This window comes from Aptenodytes forsteri, unplaced genomic scaffold, assembly GCF_000699145.1.
Source record: "Aptenodytes forsteri isolate BGI_AS27 unplaced genomic scaffold, ASM69914v1 Scaffold66, whole genome shotgun sequence".
NCBI classification, from domain to species: domain Eukaryota; kingdom Metazoa; phylum Chordata; class Aves; order Sphenisciformes; family Spheniscidae; genus Aptenodytes; species Aptenodytes forsteri.
In genome coordinates this window covers 858,183-878,604 of record NW_008795131.1, presented here as the reverse complement: position 1 = coordinate 878,604, position 20,422 = coordinate 858,183, and the positions used below count along the sequence as shown (strand labels likewise).

At 50.5% G+C, this 20,422-nt stretch overlaps 1 protein-coding gene across 1 annotated transcript in view; it reads left to right on the top strand.

Moving 5' to 3' along the window:
• The window catches only part of SSH2 (slingshot protein phosphatase 2), a 45,210-nt gene extending 28,098 nt beyond the window's left edge, over window positions 1-17,112 (top strand). The window contains exons 12-17 of the mRNA XM_019471766.1: window positions 2,892-2,938; window positions 4,417-4,563; window positions 6,914-7,114; window positions 11,705-12,548; window positions 13,847-14,879; window positions 15,054-17,112. Coding sequence (XP_019327311.1) covers window positions 2,892-2,938; window positions 4,417-4,563; window positions 6,914-7,114; window positions 11,705-12,548; window positions 13,847-14,879; window positions 15,054-16,009 — 3,228 coding nt within the window. The 3' untranslated portion in view covers window positions 16,010-17,112. The remainder of the gene's footprint in view (window positions 1-2,891; window positions 2,939-4,416; window positions 4,564-6,913; window positions 7,115-11,704; window positions 12,549-13,846; window positions 14,880-15,053) is intronic.
• The last annotated feature ends 3,310 nt before the right edge of the window (window positions 17,113-20,422 follow it).

The window sequence follows — 20,422 nt, the reverse complement described above, 5'->3', positions numbered from 1 at the left end:
GAATTCAAGAGTAAACATGCCTGACACTTCTCACTATGTCTTGGTTGACACAGGGGCCCCTGGAGGAACTTAAAGGAACTCTGAAGGGGAGATTGGCTGATCCTGGAGTCACACACTCTTAAGCAGGACACAAGACGCTAGTGCTATTGAACAAGAGCAGCCTGGCTTCTTGGCTGGACTAAACTTTGCCATAGAACACCAGCCAAGCTGTAGACCCTGTCGCTAGAGGATGGAAGGGAAAAAGTCTTAATTCTAACTACTTTTCAGGGCTGTTTCCATTGATGTAAGACCAGTTTTGTAGCTTTAACTGTCCAGGGTACCCACACGCTGAGTTCTTGGAGTATGCGTGTGTTTGGGAAGGGCATAACTACAGCAAAGAGGGAGGGGAGCTGTTGGGGAGAGCTGTGTAACGTTCAGGTGGAATGACACTCTTGTAACATGGAAAGCTCTGAGTTCATGTGATCCAGGAGGAACAGAGGAGCTTAACAAAGAATCGTGGATATAAGTCACTTAAGGAAAATGTAAACATTTCACCTTTTGATGTTTTGCTTGCTTAGTTGCCTTTCATTGCTGATGGGGCCTAATTACTGCACCTCCTTCTGGTGAGTCAGCACTCCGCTGGATTTCCCAGCCCTGAAGCAACGGACGCAGGTTTGATTGGGCTGTCTAGCCTCTGAGGTTGGCTCAACTTTAAACAAAGCCATTCCTCTTGGACCAGCTGGTCCTTCCAAATGGAGAGGGCCTCTCCCAGTCTCCTGAAGCTTAGTGCCGTGGCTCAGAAGGGAAGGTGTATGTTAATGTGAGCGCTCCCAAGAAATTGTGGTGGGGTAGAGACAGGAAACTTAAAGTACCTACAATGTAATGGATTTTTTTTTTTTGCAGACTATGTGTTCTCTGGGGAGAGAGACCTGTTACAGGCTTACAGTGCTAGTCAAAAGCAGTACAGGCAGTTCAGTCTGCTGCAGGGCTTGGAGTCTTGGCTCTGAGTGCATTTAATAGGAACAAGACCCTTAAAACAAGGCTTGCAGGCAGCATTAAGGAGAAGAGCTGTGGCTAATGTGTGGAATAGAAGTATTTGCAAAGCAGCTCTCTGCGGTGAGGAGCAGTGCTGCTGGGGCTGGGCACCAGCTTAATTCAGGAGTGTGTATACTGCAAGGCAAAGTCGTACAGTGAGGTCTCTGGAAGGCATGGAACTGTTTCCTTCCAGGTAGAGGCAAGAGCCCTGTGGGATCCCACTTAAGGAGTGCTAAAATAACTAAGCAGGAAATAAGAGACCTGATGATGTTGGTGATTGTGGATCAAAGGACAGGAGAAAAGGCTTTCACCACTGCAGCATTGTTCTCCATACCTGTGGAAACTGGTGGTTCCCAGGCGTGAATTAAATTATTCTTCCTTGGCCAGAAAGAGGCAACATGAAGCTAACTAAGTCTGGGGGGCTAGGGTAAATACGGCAGGGATCAAAATATGTTTGTTGGCAGATACTGAATAGCAAGAGCCCCCATAGTCCTCTTTCAGATCGTGCACAGCTCTGGGCTTTGCTGGGATTGACCTGATCTGTGGCTGAAGGCAATGGATTCTGTTGAAATCTGGGCTACCATGGCATGTAACATCTGCCCCTTTATTCTGCTTGAAATTCAGAGTCCCATCTGTGCTGAACCCTTGAATGGTGTCCTCATTATGATGATTTCTCTTAGGAAGTAGTTCAGTTTGGGAAGAACCAGCTGCTTTTTGTTTGTTGTATTCCTGAAGTGTCAAGACAAGACAACAGACTTGTCCCCAGTAGCTATCGGAATAGTAACGCAGCCCTTTCCTGTGCGTGTACTTCTAGACACAGGCTGTGAGAGCTCAGGACTTTTCTGCAAGCGCTGTCATGGGCGCAAGTGCGTGCCTGTGAGTCAGAGCTCTTGGAGCTCCCCCATCTCAGGCATGGGGTGCCTATGCACGCTTTCTGGGGCAAGCAGCAACCCATCCTCTGGGTGGACACTGCTTCTTCTGCAAGACTGGGAGGTTCTTGCTCTCAGGCTGATAGAGTTTGCAGGCAGGCGGTGGGTGTGCTCCAAGGGCCAGCTCGTCATGGCTATGCCTCTCCTGGCCCTGGGGCCATGTGGAAGCCTGTGCCATGGGAACAGCCATGAGCAGTGCTGTTCTGCTGGTGATGGTGGTGCTGCCTGGGTCCCTCTTGCTTACTCCTTCATCTGAACCGTCTTTCTATTTGGGAGCTATTTTAGGGCAGGGAAGCGGATAGCTTGTGCACCTTAATTTTTGAAGGAAGCCCTTGTCTGAGTGGTTTTGTCCTCAGTCAGGGTTTATGTGTTTGAGCAGGAAGCAAGCAGCTTGGAGGCCCTGTGTGTGCTGCAGAGAAGAGGGTTAGCTAGCCAGGGTTGAATGTGTATTTCTCTGCTCACACAGGCTTTGAACGTGGGGAAAAGAGGTGTAACCCAAGTAAGTTTACGGTGTTGCTGCCTTTGATGTGCGAGATGGGTGTTTCATGTATAAAGAGCACCTGGATGGTGTTTAAACACAGGCAGTCTCTCTTCTATGGGGTAGAGCTGTCAGCAGCCTCCAGGGAAAGGGTGGAGTGGTCTCATATTTGCTGAGGTTTTTTTGTTAGCAGTTTGCAGGAAGTGCCAGCATATAGTGCTGGGCTCCTGCTTTGCAGAGCTGCCTGTTGCTTCAGAATACCTCTGGTTTAATGGGGCGAGATAAGGTGCTGAACATCAGCCCTGTTACCACTCTTCTGTGTACCCTTTTACTCAAAAGACCGTCTGCTCTCCAACACTTAGCTGGCCAGCTTCCTCCTCCAGTTCACTGGTGACAATCCCTCCCTCCATCAGTTGTCTGGCCATGCCTTCCTTCTGGCTGATGTGTCCCTTTGAATGTTTTCCCCGCAGGGCTCAGAATGGAACGCCTCCAATTTGGAAGACTTGCAGAACAGAGGGTAAGTAGCTTCAGGCCATCAGCTTAAAAGCAAGAGCCTGGCCTCAACGCTTGTGTATGCAACAAACTCTATTCCATACCTGCTGTGTAACCTGAGTCTTACTAAAGGGTTTGCAGATCTGAACAAGCTCTTGCTTCCTCCAAACTCCGCGTCCCACAAACAGGCACCCTAAAGTAAAAGAATCTTGTTCCCTGACCTTGACTGACATCCCCTTGGCGAACGAAGGAAGCCAGCGATCTCATAGCTATAAGTAGCAAAAAGCTACAATTACTTAACTGGGTGCTGTGTAGTTGGCTCTGTGCCCTCTGCTCCAGCCCGTTGTTCTGGGCTGAGGTCTCACGATTACAGAGGCGCTTTGGAGTCTGGACCCTCCAGACTGTGGCAGGAAGGAAAATATGTAAGAGTATTTGTTGCTTTGAGTGGGGCCCAGTAGGAAGTAAAGTCCTGTAGCTCTCGGGCTTAGCACTGATGGGTTCCTCTGTCTCCTACCCTCTCTACCTTTCAGGCTTAAGCTTAGAGTGTCCTTTCCCTAGGCCAGGTGGATCTAAGCACCAAGATTTTGCAATTAAATCATTATTTATGGGTTTGGCTTATTTGTGCCAATCCAGTGGAAAAAACTAATCACTCTGCTCAATTGAATTGATAGCATACTTCTGTACCTCAAGAGAATCAGCCTGGCAAAATTGACTCTCCTCATTCAGTTCAGGGTCTGCTGCAGTTTCCTTGGGTCAGACAGGTCCTACTTGACTGCCAGCGATCTCATACCTGCTAGAGAAAAGGGACGTCACTCCCTTGCAGTGCTCTTGTTTTGTCTGATATCCCAGCATGAGTGCAGTTCATAAGCATCTTAGAGTAACCCTCAGGGCTAAAAATACTGGATGTAGTGTACGTAAATACCATATGCTTTCTCTAGCAGTTTCCCTTCCAGAAAAATTAGGGATAAGAAATAAATCCTCCCCAGTGGCTCATTGTCTGTTACATCTCTCTGTAGTTATTTTATGCATTTGTTTAACTATGGTATTGCTCCCGAGCTTATGCCTTCAATCTTCTAGTGTTGTTGGTGCAGCAGGAGGAGAGATTCACAAAGGGGCTTTGAGAAAGTGTCCAAACACTAATTGAACAGTCTGTGCGGGAGCTCCTGTGACACAAGTGTTGCTAGCACTTAGAGTAGAGAGATGGTGGGCAAGCAGTGTAACCTGACATACTGTAGAGGAAGTTTCTATGCAGTATGGATGGAAGCCCTTTTATCAGAGGCTAGGCTCTAAATTGCTCAGCAAAACCTTTTGTCTCTTAGCCGCTGCCTCCTTGCATTAAGTCCTGGTTTCCAAGGAGGTGTGTTCCAGACTGCAACTTCAAATGCTTTGAGTTTTGCCACTTGCAAAGCAAGGCAAGGCTGTTGTGTAGCAGCTGTGATATCTCTCTGAACTTGCTGTGTTCTGCACACTCTGCATTTTTATCTGCTGTTTGTTTCCATGCAGGGTGCGGTATATTTTGAATGTGACTCGAGAAATAGATAACTTCTTCCCTGGCCTCTTTGAATACCATAATATTCGGGTATATGATGAAGAAGCAACAGATCTTCTGGCTTATTGGAATGACACCTACAAATTCATCTCCAAGGCAAAGTAAGTCTTTTCAGAACAGAACAAACACATTTAGAAGATGTATACTAAACATTTTTATATTTTCCTACTGATTTTCTTAACTACTTTTCCTCCTTGCCTACCTAGGATCAAAGCATTTTCATTTTGTAGTTTCTGTCTAAGGGTTAGAGTTGCCTTCCGCAAATTTTCATTCTTGTGGGTGCTTGTACAAGGAGCAGGGTAGGACTAGCGAGGGGTTTCTGCCCAGTTGCAGTCCAGGCAAACAGTGGAGGAGACCATTCCTGTACTAGAGAGCTAACTGTTTGCTGGCTGCTTAGGAAATGCAATGGATCTGCAGAGGTGCTGGTGGGAGGAAAGGGCAACAAATCGAGCAGGGTTTAACAAAAGTAAGAAGCAAAACCTTATAAGCCAAACACAGACATAAGCTGTTCCCTGCATTGTGTGGTTGTATGATGAAGCCCACAGTCTGGAAGTGATTTCTTGTAGTGTCATGCTCCAGAGCAAACTCTTCCCTTTAACAGGACTAATGCCTGTGTAGGTCTCTGAGCGGTCAGTTACAGTGAATAATCTGATAGCGGATGCTGAAAGTAGGACCTTCTTACTGCAAAGAACTGCATCCCAGTTATACGAGCTGTCTCCAGTTAATTCAGCAGCCTTCTTAAGGGAAAACTGGTCAGAAAGCAGATTGGCATATGTTGCCTTTAAATTATTATTTCCATTATAGAAGTCTGTCATCTCTTATCCATAGCTGGTGCTTGCAATTTCTCATAGCCTTTAGAAGCTGACTTGTTTGAGTATGGCTCAAGACTTACTTTATTTAGGATGGTTTCTTTAAAAGACATTGTTGTAGTCCCTTAAGTATTGATTTTGAATTGTTGTCATCCTCAGAAGTGTTCTCCTGCCTACAATATTTTCCGTTGGGGTTTAAACGATTGGGCCTCAGTACTGTGTATGAGGTGATGTAAGTTATTATTATCTTCCAAATTGGGGCAATTACTGTACCCCCTTCTCTGCCCTGCCTGCTTGTTGTGTTTGGGGGTTTTTTTTAATCACCAAAAGCATTGCAATGTTTTGACTAACGCGATTTGCAAAGTTGAGAAAGTCTTAGAGCAGTCTAAAGGCTGCTATAGCCCAGTATACCCCAAACAGTGCGGACATCTCTCAGAGTGTCTGGGGAGTGTGGATGCAGGTACAGGCTCAGACAGCTGTGAGCAGCTGAGGCCTGAGCTTGTCAAGGCACATGGCTGTGTGCGCTCTGTGGCCTCCTGGTTTGTCCTGTGGGAACTTCACACAGCTGGCAATCCAGAAAACCTAGCGCTCCAGGGAGAAAATAAAAGTGCCAAACCCAAGTTCTCTCAGCCCGCTCCATACCAATGCTGCCCAGCACATGGAGTTCACAGAGGAGGGCTGTAGCCTTCCTCCTCGTATTTCATGGCAGACAAATGTTTTTTAATTCCTTGGAGCAGAGTGCTGGCTGCCCTTTTAGGCTCTGTACCAGCCTCACCAAGCAGAGTAGCTGCTCATTGCACTCAAAGGCACTGTTTGCTTTGAAAAATGAATTAAAGCTGAAGGATTTTCCATCTGATTGCAGCAGGGCGCTGCACTGCAGCCGTCATTTGAGGTCTCTGCCTCCAGCCATGGGGAGGTCATCTTTTCCACTCACTTGCATTTGGACCGGTACCGAGCGGGGGGGGTGAGATTTCTACCTATAGACAGCCCTAAGGAATGGTGGTATCAAGAAAAATCTGCCAGGTTGGTCCATGGGGCTTTTGGCTGGATTTTTGCACCTACCGGTGTCTCAAGAGACGTGGATGGAGGTGGGGTTTCAAACACCTGACTAAAGCAGCATTGGTCTTGTTCAGCCAGTTTGTCAAACCCAATAATATGCTGTCAAAGTTTGCAGTAGAACAACATCTCTGTGCTAGGGGCTGCCCTGAACTGCTCAGTATCTTCCAGGGGTGTGCTTCTAAACTGTGACACCATGTTTGTGTGATAAATGCCCTTTTTATTTGGAATACTGCTTGATACAAGTGGGCCATTTGGGCTGAGTTCAAGGATGCCATATTAGTCTTTAGCAGTCTTCGTAAATCTCTGCAAACAACTGATGTTTGGCTACTTTGCGATAAAAGCTTCAGAAGAACTGTTGTAATAAAATCTGTTAAGAATATTAAGACCTTGTTCTTCACTTTCTTTGTGTGTCTTGCTCCGGTTTCTAAATTGGATTATCAGATCACATCCCACACTTCAACTGTGGCCACAGTGTTGAAAATGTGTTTGATAATGCTCTGGTAAAGAAGTTGCTATTTTCTTAAGCTTCTCAGAGGCCGTGTTTTCTCTTTAATGATCTTCTTTTGTCTTTCTCCCGCTTCAGGAAAAATGGTTCTAAGTGCCTGGTGCACTGCAAGATGGGAGTGAGCCGCTCAGCGTCCACGGTGATCGCCTACGCCATGAAGGAGTACGGCTGGAACCTGGACAGGGCTTATGACTATGTGAAGGAACGGCGCACTGTCACCAAACCCAACCCCAGCTTTATGCGGCAGCTGGAGGAATACCAAGGGATCCTGCTGGCCAGGTGAGTGGAAGGAATGACCTGGATTAGCCGTGTTAAGGCATAACATTTAAATGATTGACTCCATTATTTTAATTAGAACTTCCATCACTGCATTATGTAAGCTCGTGATTGTCTTGGGAAAGATAGTGCTCTGTTTTCATGGGTTATCTCAGCTGAGCCTGGGAAAATGGGTGTAATAAAGAGCTTTTAGGAAGCTGTTTGGCTTCTAGGATGGCTGTTTTTTGAAGAGTAGCATCCCGTGAACTGCCATCCGAATGCAGCATTCAGAGCTGTGCAGACTCCAGCAGAGATAAATGATGGCCCTATTGCTTGTAACATCACTTGGCAGGGAACTTGCTTTGTCTCCATCTCAGCCTTACAGTTCCCTGTTGAACATGCCCCTCCTCAGCAGCTGGTCTGGTTTTATTTAGATCCCTTCGGTAAGTGTTGGTGTTAGGGGAGGGGACAGGATGTTCTGTGCATTGCAACAGCAGTGTTTATTCCTGCGTGGAGTCCTGAGGCCGGCCTGGAGCTGGGCCTGGGTATGGGTGAGTGTGTTGTAATCCCAAGCCTATCACCTGATTAGCAAAAAGACATAAATATTGCATGTTTCTGAGAAATCCACTTGTAAGCTGTCTTAAGCAATATCTTCACGTGATCAGCTGGAAGGAGGTAGTGATACTTTGTGTTTCACCAGATTACGGTATTTTGTTTAGGATCCTGGTGTGCTTTGCCAGGGAGCAGGTCTGAAGCAAGCAGAATTACCCAAGCTGAGCCTCCTGCTACAGGAGGTGGCTCTTAGCATGTTTTGACCAAAGTAATTATTTCATAGCTTCTTAGTGCTGTTGAAAGGTGCCTGCCTTATGCTGTTCTTTACAGCAACTCAGGTACTCATGTGCTCTATTTAGGGCATACTTCTCACCTCTGTCCTCTGCTTGGTTTTGTCCCTTTGGGTCTGTCCTATCCACTTGTGAAGACCTCCCTTCCCTTTTTCTGTGCTAATGACTTACCGTTCCTCCTTTGCTCTCCACCTGCTCTCGACAGCCTGGCTATCTCTGCCGCCAAGCCAGGTCTGGATTCCTGATTTTTACACCAAATCCTTGATGTAAGCTCCTTTTGTCACTGAAGTGTGCTTCCTCTTTCCCTCTCTGCACAGATTAGCAACCTGAGGGCTCCTCCCAGCTTATTTCCCTGATTAGGTGCAGCCACAGGATCTTTGTCCTCCACCTCTTCCCATGCCTGCTTTGCTTTCCCCCTGCTCCCCAAATGTTGACTGCCACAATGACCCCCTTTCTCTCTGAAAAAGTAGCCAAGTAGTATCGAGTCTCAGGAATAGATCATGGTGGAACAGGTATTTTAAGAAATCGTGCTCTTCTGGACTGAAATCCTTTGAGACAGACACCACACCTGCCTTTGGTGTGTTGTGTGACACCAAATGTGCTGCTGGCACTGGTTAATAAAGGTCAGTGCTTAACTCTGAGCTAGAGGTGACCTGACCAGTGTGGTGTGCTATGTAGCATTGGGCAGACTGGGGTAGACTGAATGGAGGAAAAGAAGCTTTTCAGACGGGAAAAGCATGCCAACATCCTTTGCAACAGGTTGGTGAACACCTGTGAGGAGCCCTGGGCTGGTAGCAGCTGGTATATCATATCTTCAAGCCCTCAGCCCTGCAGTTGGTTTAGGTAATTGGTCAGTCTGATAAGTGGTGGCACACCTGCAAAGCCACTTTGAGACAGACACCACACCTGCCTTTGGTGTGTTGTGTGACACCAAATGTGCTGCTGGCACTGGTTAATAAAGGTCAGTGCTTAACTCTGAGCTAGAGGTGACCTGACCAGTGTGGTGTGCTATGTAGCATTGGGCAGACTGGGGTAGACTGAATGGAGGAAAAGAAGCTTTTCAGACGGGAAAAGCATGCCAACATACTTTGCAACAGGTTGGTGAACACCTGTGAGGAGCCCTGGGCTGGTAGCAGCTGGTATATCATATCTTCAAGCCCTCAGCCCTGCAGTTGGTTTAGGTAATTGGTCAGTCTGATAAGTGGTGGCACACCTGCAAAGCCACCTGGTACAGACAAGGATTTTTTTTTTTTCCTGTCTTCCAGTAATGTATTTTTTAGGAGGTAAATCTTTCTTGCTGCCATCGTTTATATGGTGTGTGGCTCCCCTCCCACTTAAGCACACCACTGCTCCTGACCTACTCTGCAAGTCCCCATACAATGGCATGAACAGGATTACTCGTGAGGCTTTAAAAAATGCAAGAGCAGTGCATTACATCTGTGTGTGTAGGACTAAAAAGCCTGCAGTAAGCGAAGCTTCACTGAAGCAAGGAATGGCCTCTCTGTGCTGCAGAAATGGTCGCTCTTTATGCAGTTCCTTTCTCAGCTCCAAACTGCTTTTTCTCCTCTTTCTTCTCTGTGTTACTTAGCGCTGCCCTCTGGCCTCTGGCTGCCTTGTTTATTGCTGTGGTATTCCAGGACAGGTAAAAAAACAAAAACAAAAAAACAACAGATTCACGCTCATGTGACTGCTCCAATTTCAGAGGGAAGGTATGTGAGGGCAGCCATGTGCTCGCACTATCTAGTTACGGGTTTGTGTTGGGGTTATAGCAACTGGGATATGTTTTCCAGCTGTGAAATGACCCCCCCCCGCCTCCTTTTAGTCACAACAAGAAGCATGTTTTGCTCTTTGGGACTGTCATACTTCCTGGGGTTAGTTAAACTGTCCCCTCCCTCTGGTGATAGAGATGGAAAGGCTGAGCCAGCCCTGTTTCTTTTATTGGTTATGGATAAGTTACAGGAAAACAAGGTTTGGGATCCCCTATGCCTTGTGCAACTTCTGAATCAACAGCAGTAGTTTTATACCAGAGCCTGGAGAGCTGGCTGCAGCGTGGTGGGAGGCGTGGGGGGCTCCTGGTCCAAGGCTGGTGTGGACATAAGCTGGCCAGCCCTGGTGCTGCCCCAAGACCGTGTGCCATGTCTGGCACACTGAACGCCTGGGCTGCCGTGGGCTGTTCTCCCCGGCACCAGGAACGCTGCCCAGGAAGGTCAAGAGGTAGCTGTGGGCTCTAGGAAGGGACGTGGGCTCCTGTTCTCTGCCCCTGCTTTTACAACCTCTTGCAGGTTGTAAGACTGGAGGAAGTGTAAGATTAAAAGTTAATACAGTACACCTCTCCCAGCGGTTATTGGCATCTGTTTTGGTTCTCAGATCAAGGCTGTGCTAGGCAAGTTTGGTTTGTTCATGCACGAGGGTAATTTTGACCTTCAAAATCAGATGCGCATCAGAGTGCTGGATTTGAGCGCTGAAGCACCAGGATGGGAAGTGTCCTCAGAAAACATCAACAACTTCTCCCCAGGTTACGTGAGCAGAGACGTGGGAAATATTTGGCATCCCATACAGAGCCTCAGCAACAACCTGCCTCACAGACAAGCCTGCTGCCAGTGTCAAGCTTTGCTCCAAAACGCATTAGAGGCAGAGCATGTGCACCCCAGAGCAATGCCTTTGGCCTCTAGTCTTGACCCTCCTCTCCTCTGAAAGGACCTGATTCTGCCCTGTGTCATACATGAAGGCTGTAGCTGATTATGGGGTTAGAAAACTAAATCTGTGATGGATTATTTTCCTTAGCTGTTGGGCACCCAAAACTAAACTGGTACACTGTAATTAGTTCAATAGCATCTGTTAATTAACTTACTGCAGCCAATGGATGTGTCTGGGAGCGCCTGCTCACACTAGCAGGGGACTGGAGAGGTTTTGCAAGGTCTCCTGCAGATCCAAGGACCTTTCTGCAGTATCTGCTCTCCTCCTAGGGGCAAAGGGTGGAAGCACAGCCCTGTGGCCGTGGTCACTCAGCAAAGCCCTTGCAGACACGCTAGCTGGTGTGGTTTCACTTCACCTCCTTTGCTCTCTGTAAGCCCTGGAGCATGGGCTGGGTTTTTAGGAAGGTGGTGCAGTGCCGCTGACAGTTGCTTGGCCTGTGACTGCTCAGATCTTCCTAAAGGGGCTTTCCAAGAGCTGGAGGGCTCTTGAGCTTCCTTCCTGTGAAAGGCAGGTGGTGTTTTGGGCTGCTTGTTGACTGTTGAGGATGCCTTCTGTGTTTTACACACACCCACATCCACTCACCCCATCCCCTTGGTTACCAGAGCCCAGTTACTGATCACTGAAGCTATTCAGAGAAGGAGCCACAAGGGAAATGGGATTTCATTCACTGTCCACCATCCACTCACGTCCAGGACTAGGGACTCTGACTCTTCTGGCCATTGCTCACCTGCTAGCAAATGGAAAAGTACTTGCTGGCTGAGAAAGGACCAAATTCTGTAGTCGGTTAAACATTGCATTTGTTGAGTAGACTGATAAAATACTGCTGGGGAATACGTGTGTGTGGAGCAGAACAGTGCAGTGGGATTTAGCTACTGGAAAGTGGCTTGTTATTAGATCAACTTCTCCAGCAGCTGGTTTGGCCCTGAACTGTTTAGGTGAAGCTGCAGTTGTGGTCAATGACTCCAGTATTTGGCACGGTTTTTCATGTAGGTTGCATCCTCTTACGACAAAGTGGGTCTGGCCCTGGTATGTGAAAACACTACTCAATGTTTTCATTTGCTTTTCTTCCCTGCAGCAAACAGCGGCATAATAAACTGTGGCGCTCGCACTCAGACAGTGACCTCTCGGACCATCATGAGCCCATCTGCAAGTCTGGGCTGGAGCTGAACAAGAAGGAGATCACCACCTCGGCCGACCGGATCTCAGAGGCCAAGACCAACGACAACCAGCAGCCCATGTCTCCCATCTACTCAGCTGAGCTAGACAGGGAGCAGCAGCTCCCAGAGGATGCAAACATGATTGAGGACATGTGTGTGAAGGAGAGAAGGATCCACCTAGAGTTTACATGTCGAGACCTCCATGCTGAGCAGATGGAGGACAAGCTGAACCTGAACAATATCAGTGGCTGTACGGCAGGATGTTGTGTAGACTCTGTCCCCCCTGATAACTGCCATGCTTCTGAGGCCTTAATGCAACTCCAGCACCCCTTGGAAATAAGAGAGTTTCCTGATTTGACAGTGGACGATCTAGAAAAAGATGCCCTTAAGCCTGATATGAACGTGCACTTGGTTCCCATGGAAGAATTCACTTCGTGCTTAAAAGACTTTCCTCAATCCCCAAACCAAAATTCCCTGAGTCTCCAACAGAATCCCCAGGCTGAAGTGACAGACCTCAGTACAGACAGGATTGATTTCTTCAGCGCTTTGGAGAAATTCGTGGAGCTTTCCCAGGAAAGCCGGTCGCGCACCTGCTCCCATTCCAGGACGGAGGAGCAAGGGAGTGGAAGGAACGGGGTCTCCAGGGTGCCTGTGCTGGAAGTGTCTCCTGCTGCAGATGGGGGTGCGGATGCTCAAAGGAACAGCTCTGGAAACTCTCCTCAGGCATCGGATGACTCTTCCACAGATGAAGAGCAACAAAAGGTTAAAATAACTTGCTTGGTTGTTTTTTAGGAACTGCTGCTTGAACCTATCTGCAAGTAGTTCTCTTGCTGTGAGGTTGCTGTGGACAGGGGATTTTCTAGTCCTGGCTTTCACTGAACAGGGTAGCCGTTTGGGGAGGGATTGCTAGATACTTCCCCTTTCTTCACTTTTAGATACTTGCCCTTTTCTGCACTTTTTCCTTAAACATCTGTTTGCTGGCAGTGGCAGGGCACTGGCTGAGTCGACCTTAAGCTGACCTGCTGTGCTGTTCTTATGAGAAACTTATTTTTGAGTTTTGCATCAGGAGAGCAGATAGGTGGGACTTGACCCACTAATGCAGCTGAACCCTGAACAGCCAAGGCCAGCCAGCATCCCGAACCTGCGCAGATATTTATCTGACTTGAGAAATCCACCAAAGAATGGGACAAAACTGGCACCTTTCCCTGGTTGGGAAGCACCAGCATTGGGATAGTAAATCAAGGCAGGTGTAGAGCTTCCACTGCTGGAGGAAGAGAATGAGCCTGTCCAGGCCTGGGGTGATGGGATCAGGCATGTCATGGCTCACTTCTCTCCTGGGTAGAGAGTGGTTCCTGACAAAATTTAGTAACCTCCGAAGTGAGGTACCTTTCTCTCATAATTGCTTTCCCCGCTCCAGGGCTCTCACAGGGATTGATGATGTCCGGGGCCATGATTTTCTGGGAGCCTCTCTTATTTAAATTCCACGCTGCATTGCTTGAATCTTTTCCATCTCTATGTGAGGCAGTAAGGCTCTTCCGAATGTAATAGGCCAACGCTCTCTCCAGTGATTTGGCAGAAGGAGCGTCTGTGCGGATGGGGGAGCCTCTCTGGCCATTTTCCTCCGGGAAACCAGAGCATTTCAGCACTCGGTCATTCTTTATGCTGTACTTCTGTTCACTCCTGTACGTGAGCAGAATCTTTCACGTTTTCAGTTTAAAACTGCACTTTTAGCAGCATTAGGATTTTTTTTGCTAACTGGACTTTTTGTTATTAAAAAAAAAAAAACAGGCTAAATTTCCCTTGGAATTCGTGGCAATTAAATAAAAGTTCTTAAATCTCAGCCTAGGTGAAAATACAGCCTGAAATGTGTTAAATGTAGTCCCAGAGACAGTATTGCTTCTACGTTATGATCACGGCACTTGCAATCCGTCTGCACACGCTGGCACATGCGCTTTTTGTTCCTTTGGGGATGTGCACCCCCGTTTCCTTTAAGCTGCTGCCATTTGCTCTGTGTCAGCACAGCTGATCCATTTTGTAATTCTCCTGTTTCTGTGTTGCAGGAGGTCCCTGAGCTGCCTAGTGCAGGCCATCTCACGAGATCCCACTCGGAAAATGCCATTTCTGTGAAGGAAATTATCACAGAGATTGAGTCAATCAACCAGGGAGCAGGACCTGCCCAGCAGAAGGAGGCTTCAGCCAACCTCACCCAGACACCAAAGAGGAACACGGTGCACGACCTGCCAGTGGAGGCAATTTGGGTATTGGAAAGGGTTGAGCAGAGTGAAGGAGCCTGTGCTGGACACCAGGAAAAGGAGAAGGACCCTCTGCAAGCTGAGCAAGAAGCTGCCCCCTCCCTGCAGCTGTCTTCTGGTAAATCAGACCTGGAGGAAAGCAGCCCTGGGGAGGAGCAGCAAGAGCCTCGCAGCTCCATCAACCCTGAGCCCAAGTGGTGCCCCGGCTCCGTCCGGCGAGCCACCCTGGAGTTCGAGGAGCGCTTGAGACAGGAGCAAGAGCACCAGCACGCATCCCCGGTCTGCATCTTACCGACTCGCAAGAACTCCAGGAACGACTCTCCTGCTGCTGAGCTCCTGCCACGGGGGAAGAGCGAGGAGCCGCCCCTGGAGCTGGCTCTGGAGGGTGACAAGGCACGGGGTCCAGGCACTGAGGAGCTGCTGCTGCCTCCCGGGGCAGAGCTGCCTGCAGGCAGACACCTGCCTGCACCCCTCGCCTCCTCTGCACAGGAGTCCCTGCCTGCAGAGCCCAGCCCGGGGCAGGAGGGAATGGCACAAGAGTGCAGGACAGTGGTCTCATTTGATGGGACAGAGGAGCCATCGTTGCCCTCCCTCCTCCCAAAGAGAATTGAAATCATCGAATACACTCCCACAGAAAAGTCTGCAGAGCGCCCCGATGCAAGCTGTGAGCAGGGCGGGCTGGCCGCAGCCATCCCGTCTTTAGATGAAAACTTGAACCCTTCATTGTGCTCGGAGAAGGCACCGACCTGTCTCAGACCTCTGACTCTGGTAAATCTCTCGCTGCCGGAGCATGCGGTACAGAAGCAGGCCACCTTCACTGTGGGCAGCCCCAGTGAGGAAGGTGGTAGGTTATCTGTTCACCTCAGTGCTGCTTCCCCCTCTGCCCAGGTGACCTCTACGCCTTCAGCCAGCCTAGATCGCTCTTCTTACCCCTGCGTAATTCACCTGGAAGGCGTCACTGAGCAGAGGGTACAGATGCAGGCCACCTTCACTGTGGGCAGCCCCAGTGAGGAAGGTGGTAGGTTATCTGTTCACCTCAGTGCTGCTTCCCCCTCTGCCCAGGTGACCTCTACGCCTTCAGCCAGCCTAGATCGCTCTTCTTACCCCTGCGTAATTCACCTGGAAGGCGTCACTGAGCAGAGCACGGGTACAGATGATGAGCCAGTCACGCCATGTGGCATTGAGGGAGACACGACTCTCCCGTTCAGGGACAGCCCCAAGCCTCTCTGCAGGGGGGGTGCTGGCATCTCGAGGCAGCTGAGCGGCAAGGACTTCACCAGCCAACGTGCTGAAAACATGGACCTTCTGGACATCTCTTTCCTGTGCTATGGCCTCCCCCACAGCTCCAGCAGCCACAGCGTGGAGGGGCGCAGCAACAGCCCCGGGCTGGTCAAGCAGCGAGCAAAGGAAATAGAGGCTCGGATCCGGCATGCGGGGCTCACCACACCCTCCCACATGAAACGCTCAGCGTCCTTAGCCAAACTGGACTGCCTGGACCTCTCCAAGGATGACTTGTCCGAGAGGGAGTTGGCCTCTTCCGATGCCAACCCGGTGCTTCTCACCTGCGTTGCCCTCGGTCGAGGTTTTCGCGGGGGGAGGTTGGAGAGGGGCTCGGAAAGCATGTGCGGAAAGCATCTCCTTTCTTCCCCAGAGCCCACTAAGCATTTTGTGGAACAGCTCAGAACAGCCGAGTGCATTGCCCAGAGCAAGCCAGTGGAGAGGCCGCTAGCTCAGTACGCCAAAGAGTGCGGCTCCAGCCAGCAGAGTTTGTTTTCCAGCACGGATCCAACGTGGACTACCTCCGAGGAGGATCCTCCGCTGCTCCAGGTGCAGGTCCTGGACTCCTTGTCTCCGGCTCGAGGTCTGGCTGTTGCACCCCGGCAGCAGCACGGGAGAACTCATCCTCTGAGGAGGCTCAAAAAGACCAGTGATAAAAAGCGGACAACCAATCCCCTCTACAATACTATGTGATCCTGAGCCCTCGGCTGTGATTTCTTACTGACAACCCGTGGTGTTGCGTTCACGCAAGGGGCAGGTGTAATATAAGGAACATGCACTTTATTGGTTAATTTTATATATATTGTCATTTTACTGTTCCTGGCGCATGTAGGTGTGGGTTGGTTCTTCTGTGTGTGACTCTGACTGCAGGACTGTTTGGGTTTTTTTAAGTTTTTTAACTCTGATAACCTCAAATGTTCTTTTTTTGTTAGTTTGTTTTAAAAGAACACCTTTATCATGCGAAAATTTATGTTGGCTTGCTTCGGCAAGGTGGAGTTTTGCTTAGAACCAGGTCCTAGTTCCTAACTTGAATTTTCCCCATGCCTCAACATGGTGCTGGGTGGTTGTTGGGGTGAGAGCCCCCGTAAATGTGAAGGCTGTGCCAAGGTCCCTTTGTTTGGCCTTTCTTTTATTTCTGCAAACTGGAACTCCACGATACTGGCAGATCACTCACAAAGCTGCTTCAGGACAAACCCCCTGGGCTCGGTTCGGCTGGTGCATCCCCAAAAGGAGCACGCAGGGGTAAATCCTCCCAACGGGTGGGCTCTGAAAACCCCGGGCAGCCTGGCACTGAGATCAGCGCTCACCTCCTGGTGTGGGTCGTGCAGAGCCCTCCATTTTGTGGTGAGGTGGAGCAGAGCTCCTCCACGAGTTGCCAAGCTCACCTCTCCTCGGCTGCCCCAGACCAGCGGGCGAGAGGAGGAGAGCCCCCCAAGCCAGAGTGTTCTTTTAAAACAAACGCCTCGTTAGGGTTTTAACCCTCCCATTACTTGAATACTGCTGTGGGCCTTCCAAGTTCATGGCCATATCATCTGTCCTCTGCCCTCCTGCTGCCTCCCCTCCGCCCAAAAGCTGTTCTTGTCTCGTGCTGCCTGAGTTTTCCTCTCCCCTCTGCCATGCTCACAGGCATTTCTGGTCGCTCCTAAACCTAGAGGCTGTTATAATTGTTTCACGACATACTGCCCCTACTGAATGCAAAGCTTTGTCCTCTCTGCTGTCACTCCTAACACTCAACCCGGAGGGAAGATCTTTTCTGGAAGTTTTTTCTTTTTTTTTTTTTTTGCCTAAATTGTATATATGGTATTTATACAGAATTTTTTTTTGTCATTTCTATGTTGGTTTGTGAATTTTTTTTTTTTAAAAAGGGCAAGACCGCATTCTGTAAACTGGAAAACAAAACCACCTTAATCAAACTCAGTGCTGTTCATTGTAATCCGCACAGAAATGGGAGTGGATTTGACATTGTAAGCTGTCTTCCCTTTCCAAAAGTGAGCCTCGATGCCAGCCTTTGCCAAATGTGTCCCTTCTCCTCCAGTCCTGCGTGAATCCCTGTTACCCCCCTGCGGGAGGGAGACTGCGTATCTGCCCGTCTCCCTCTTGAAGCTGGGTTTCAGAAGTGCCAGTCGGACGTGGAAAGCCGTCGGCTGCTCCGAGCCATTCTGCAGGTTCTTGCTTCCCCAAGAACCTGCGTTTGAAGGGTCTGCTCCAAATTTCAGCAAATTAATTTTACGGTTCCTGAGCAGTTTGGCTAAATCAAAGCTCCTCATTTCCAGCCGTGCATATCAGCAAATTGTATGTGTACTGTAGGAGCAAAGAGAAAGGCATTTGGCGGTTGCAGGAGAGCTCTGGGTCCTGTCTGCAGTCCCGTGGCAGGTCTGTGGCAGAAGAGCGTTGTCTGAGCTGGTGCTTGGCTCTGGCCCAGACCTGCCCTCCGGGGAGGAGCGAAGCAGAGAGAAGATGCAGAATGGCTCCAGCTGCTGAAAGCCCAGCATGGAGAGGATGCGGTGTGGGAGGAGCAGCAGACAAGTCCATGCCTAGAAAGCAGCACTGATGCTGCAGAGCCTTGCGGGCTCTGATGGGACAAAGCTCATCTTGAACCGGAGAGGAGCGCACGGCACCGGAGCGCTGTGGAGTATTGGGAAGCAGCATGTGCCTGCCCTGGGGAAGGGGTGTCTGTAACCCCCCAGCTTACCTGCAGCCAGCAGCAGAGGATAGCCTAGCAGTTTGCAAGGTAATCCCACCCTGCTGCCCTCCTGTAGCTCCCAGGGGTCCTCCCGCACTGCCTTGCAGACCCTGCATGCCTGCAGCCCAGGCATGGGGCCGTGAGCATGTCTGTCCTTCTCCGGCAGCAACACGCACTTCATCCCTCCCCTTCCAAGGAGCTTGAGGTCTGCTGGGGGGGGTTTGTCACCTGTACTAGCCACAGGCTGGAGCGCAGCCCGAAGTAGCCCAGCAGGGCCCTGTCTTGGGTCAAATAACACATCATCCCAGGCCATTTCAGTCACTAGAAGTCACCCAAGTCCCTGGCCCAGGTGGCCAGATACTTCTTTGGGACGCTGAAAGACATTTGGCTTCTCCTAGCCAGCTCCAGCTGGCTTCAGAGCTAGGCAGGCAGTGTGGAAAGGCCAAGTGGCTCGTGTCATCTTGTGAAGGACAATCTCAGTCCTTGCCTCCCCCACCGTTCCTGATTCCAAGGACAAAGGACATGTCTGCCTGCCCCTCCACGGGCAGAAGGGACAGGGTGCCGCCAAGCCTGCCCTGTGTTGGAGGGAGCATGCTTGTCTGGCAACATGTCCTGGTGACAAGGATCTGCTCGGGAGGGGAAAGCCCTGTATATAATTTGTTCCCTTGAGAAGGGAGGAGGAGGAAGGGGAAAGGGTTTCTTTGCCCAGCTTGATCTCAGGAGAAGTGCCCTATAGGAAGGCTCTTCCACGCAGACCCGAAATGCTGCTTCCTTCCAATACTCTGCTGCTGTCCGGGTGCTTCAGCTGGGGAGAGCAGCGAAAGGGCAGAGGCCCTTGCAGAGAGGTGCTTTGCTGTCCCCTTGTCCTCGGCTCTGGCCCAGCACAACTGTGGTTTTTCTCTGGGAAGCCTGTGGACAGGCGGAGGGAGTTGGGGAAGGTGGTTCTCTTGCAGAGTTATGAAGGCCTTGGAGGTCTGGAGGCTCTGACCTGGACGGCAGAAGGGAACGGGCTGGAGGGGCATGTGGCATGCAGCTCTCCGGTAGCCCTGGGTCCTCCTTGGCCAGTGTCTGGGCAATGAAGCCACTAAGCCCCTGGCGTCACAGGTCTCTCTGCCTGGGGATGGTTGTCCCTTCTCCATGCTGGTGGCTCATGGGTGGGTGGTGGCTCGCTCCTGGTCCCTGTGGCTGCCCCATGAGAGCTTCTGACCCTCCAAGCACCGCAGGGAGCAGCACCTTCCCCGGGTGGGAGGGAGCAGCACCTCCAGAGCGCTTGGCAGCTGACAAGCTTTGCTGATAGAGGGGGTTTAGGACAAACGTGTTGTTTTAAGGGCATTTTTGTACAAAGCAACTGTTCTTTTGGTCTCTTGCAAAGCCCTCTCGGAGGATGCTTTATTGTTTACATTGACTCCTGTACAATATCTCAGCCATCGCCTCCCCCCTTGCCCGCCCGATCTCCGGCTGTACTGTAACGTGTGAGCCTTGCACAAACGGATAGTGTGTGCGTGAAACTGGTTTTTACACTGCGTTCTGTTGCACTCGATGGTGTGTGTGCGTGTGTGCGTGTGTCCGGTCTGCTTGAGAAGTTGTGACATGTACAAATCTCTCCCCTTTCGGCCCTTTCCTGGGGGCATGGTCCCAGCGGGTGGCAGGGGGGTCGGGAGGTGACGCCGCTTCTGGCTCACTTAGATGTTAAATGGGGCAGGGATTAGCTCCGTGTCCCTCTGCCAGCAAAGGCCTGGTGGAAGGTATCCCACCCCAGCTCCAGCTGCTCCAGGGACCTCCTGGAAGGAGCAAGGTGCTGGGAATCAGTATGGGCACCGGGGCACTGCACCTGCCCGAGGGCTCAGAGAGCCCCTCAGCTTTCCCAGCCCGGCGGCAGGAGGAAGCCATACTCGCCGCAGGTCCCCTGCTCCTGTCGCGGTGCGTCCTGCCTTAATCTGGTCCTAGCTCCACGCAAATCCCCATGCTTCTCCCTAAGGGAGGGACACCCACCCCCCCGAGCCCTTGCTGGCGTGGGGCAGAGGTGGGCACTGGCCTGGCGCAGGAGGGGTCCGGGCTGGGCAGAGGGCTCTCGGTCACCCTCCGGCAGTGCTGCCAGAGGTGCTAACTGCCCGCCCACGCTGCAGACATCTCTGTTGGCACAAAAGCAGGTGCCAGTGCCTTTTATTTTCCTGTATGGAGATGTGATGTCCGTGCGCTGGTTTGTAGGGATTGCCCTGGGGCCGGGCAGGCTGGCCGCACCGCGTGCTGGAGCATGAACCCTTGGGGACAGCTGGTGGTAGAGTTGCAAACCAGGGAGGGGAACGCTTCTGTCTGCCCCTCCTGGATCTTCCTTGGTGGCTGGGATCGTCCCCTTTCCCCTAGAGACTTTATGACCGATGTGCTCAGCTGTTTTTAAATGTGAACTTGTGCACTGATGTGCA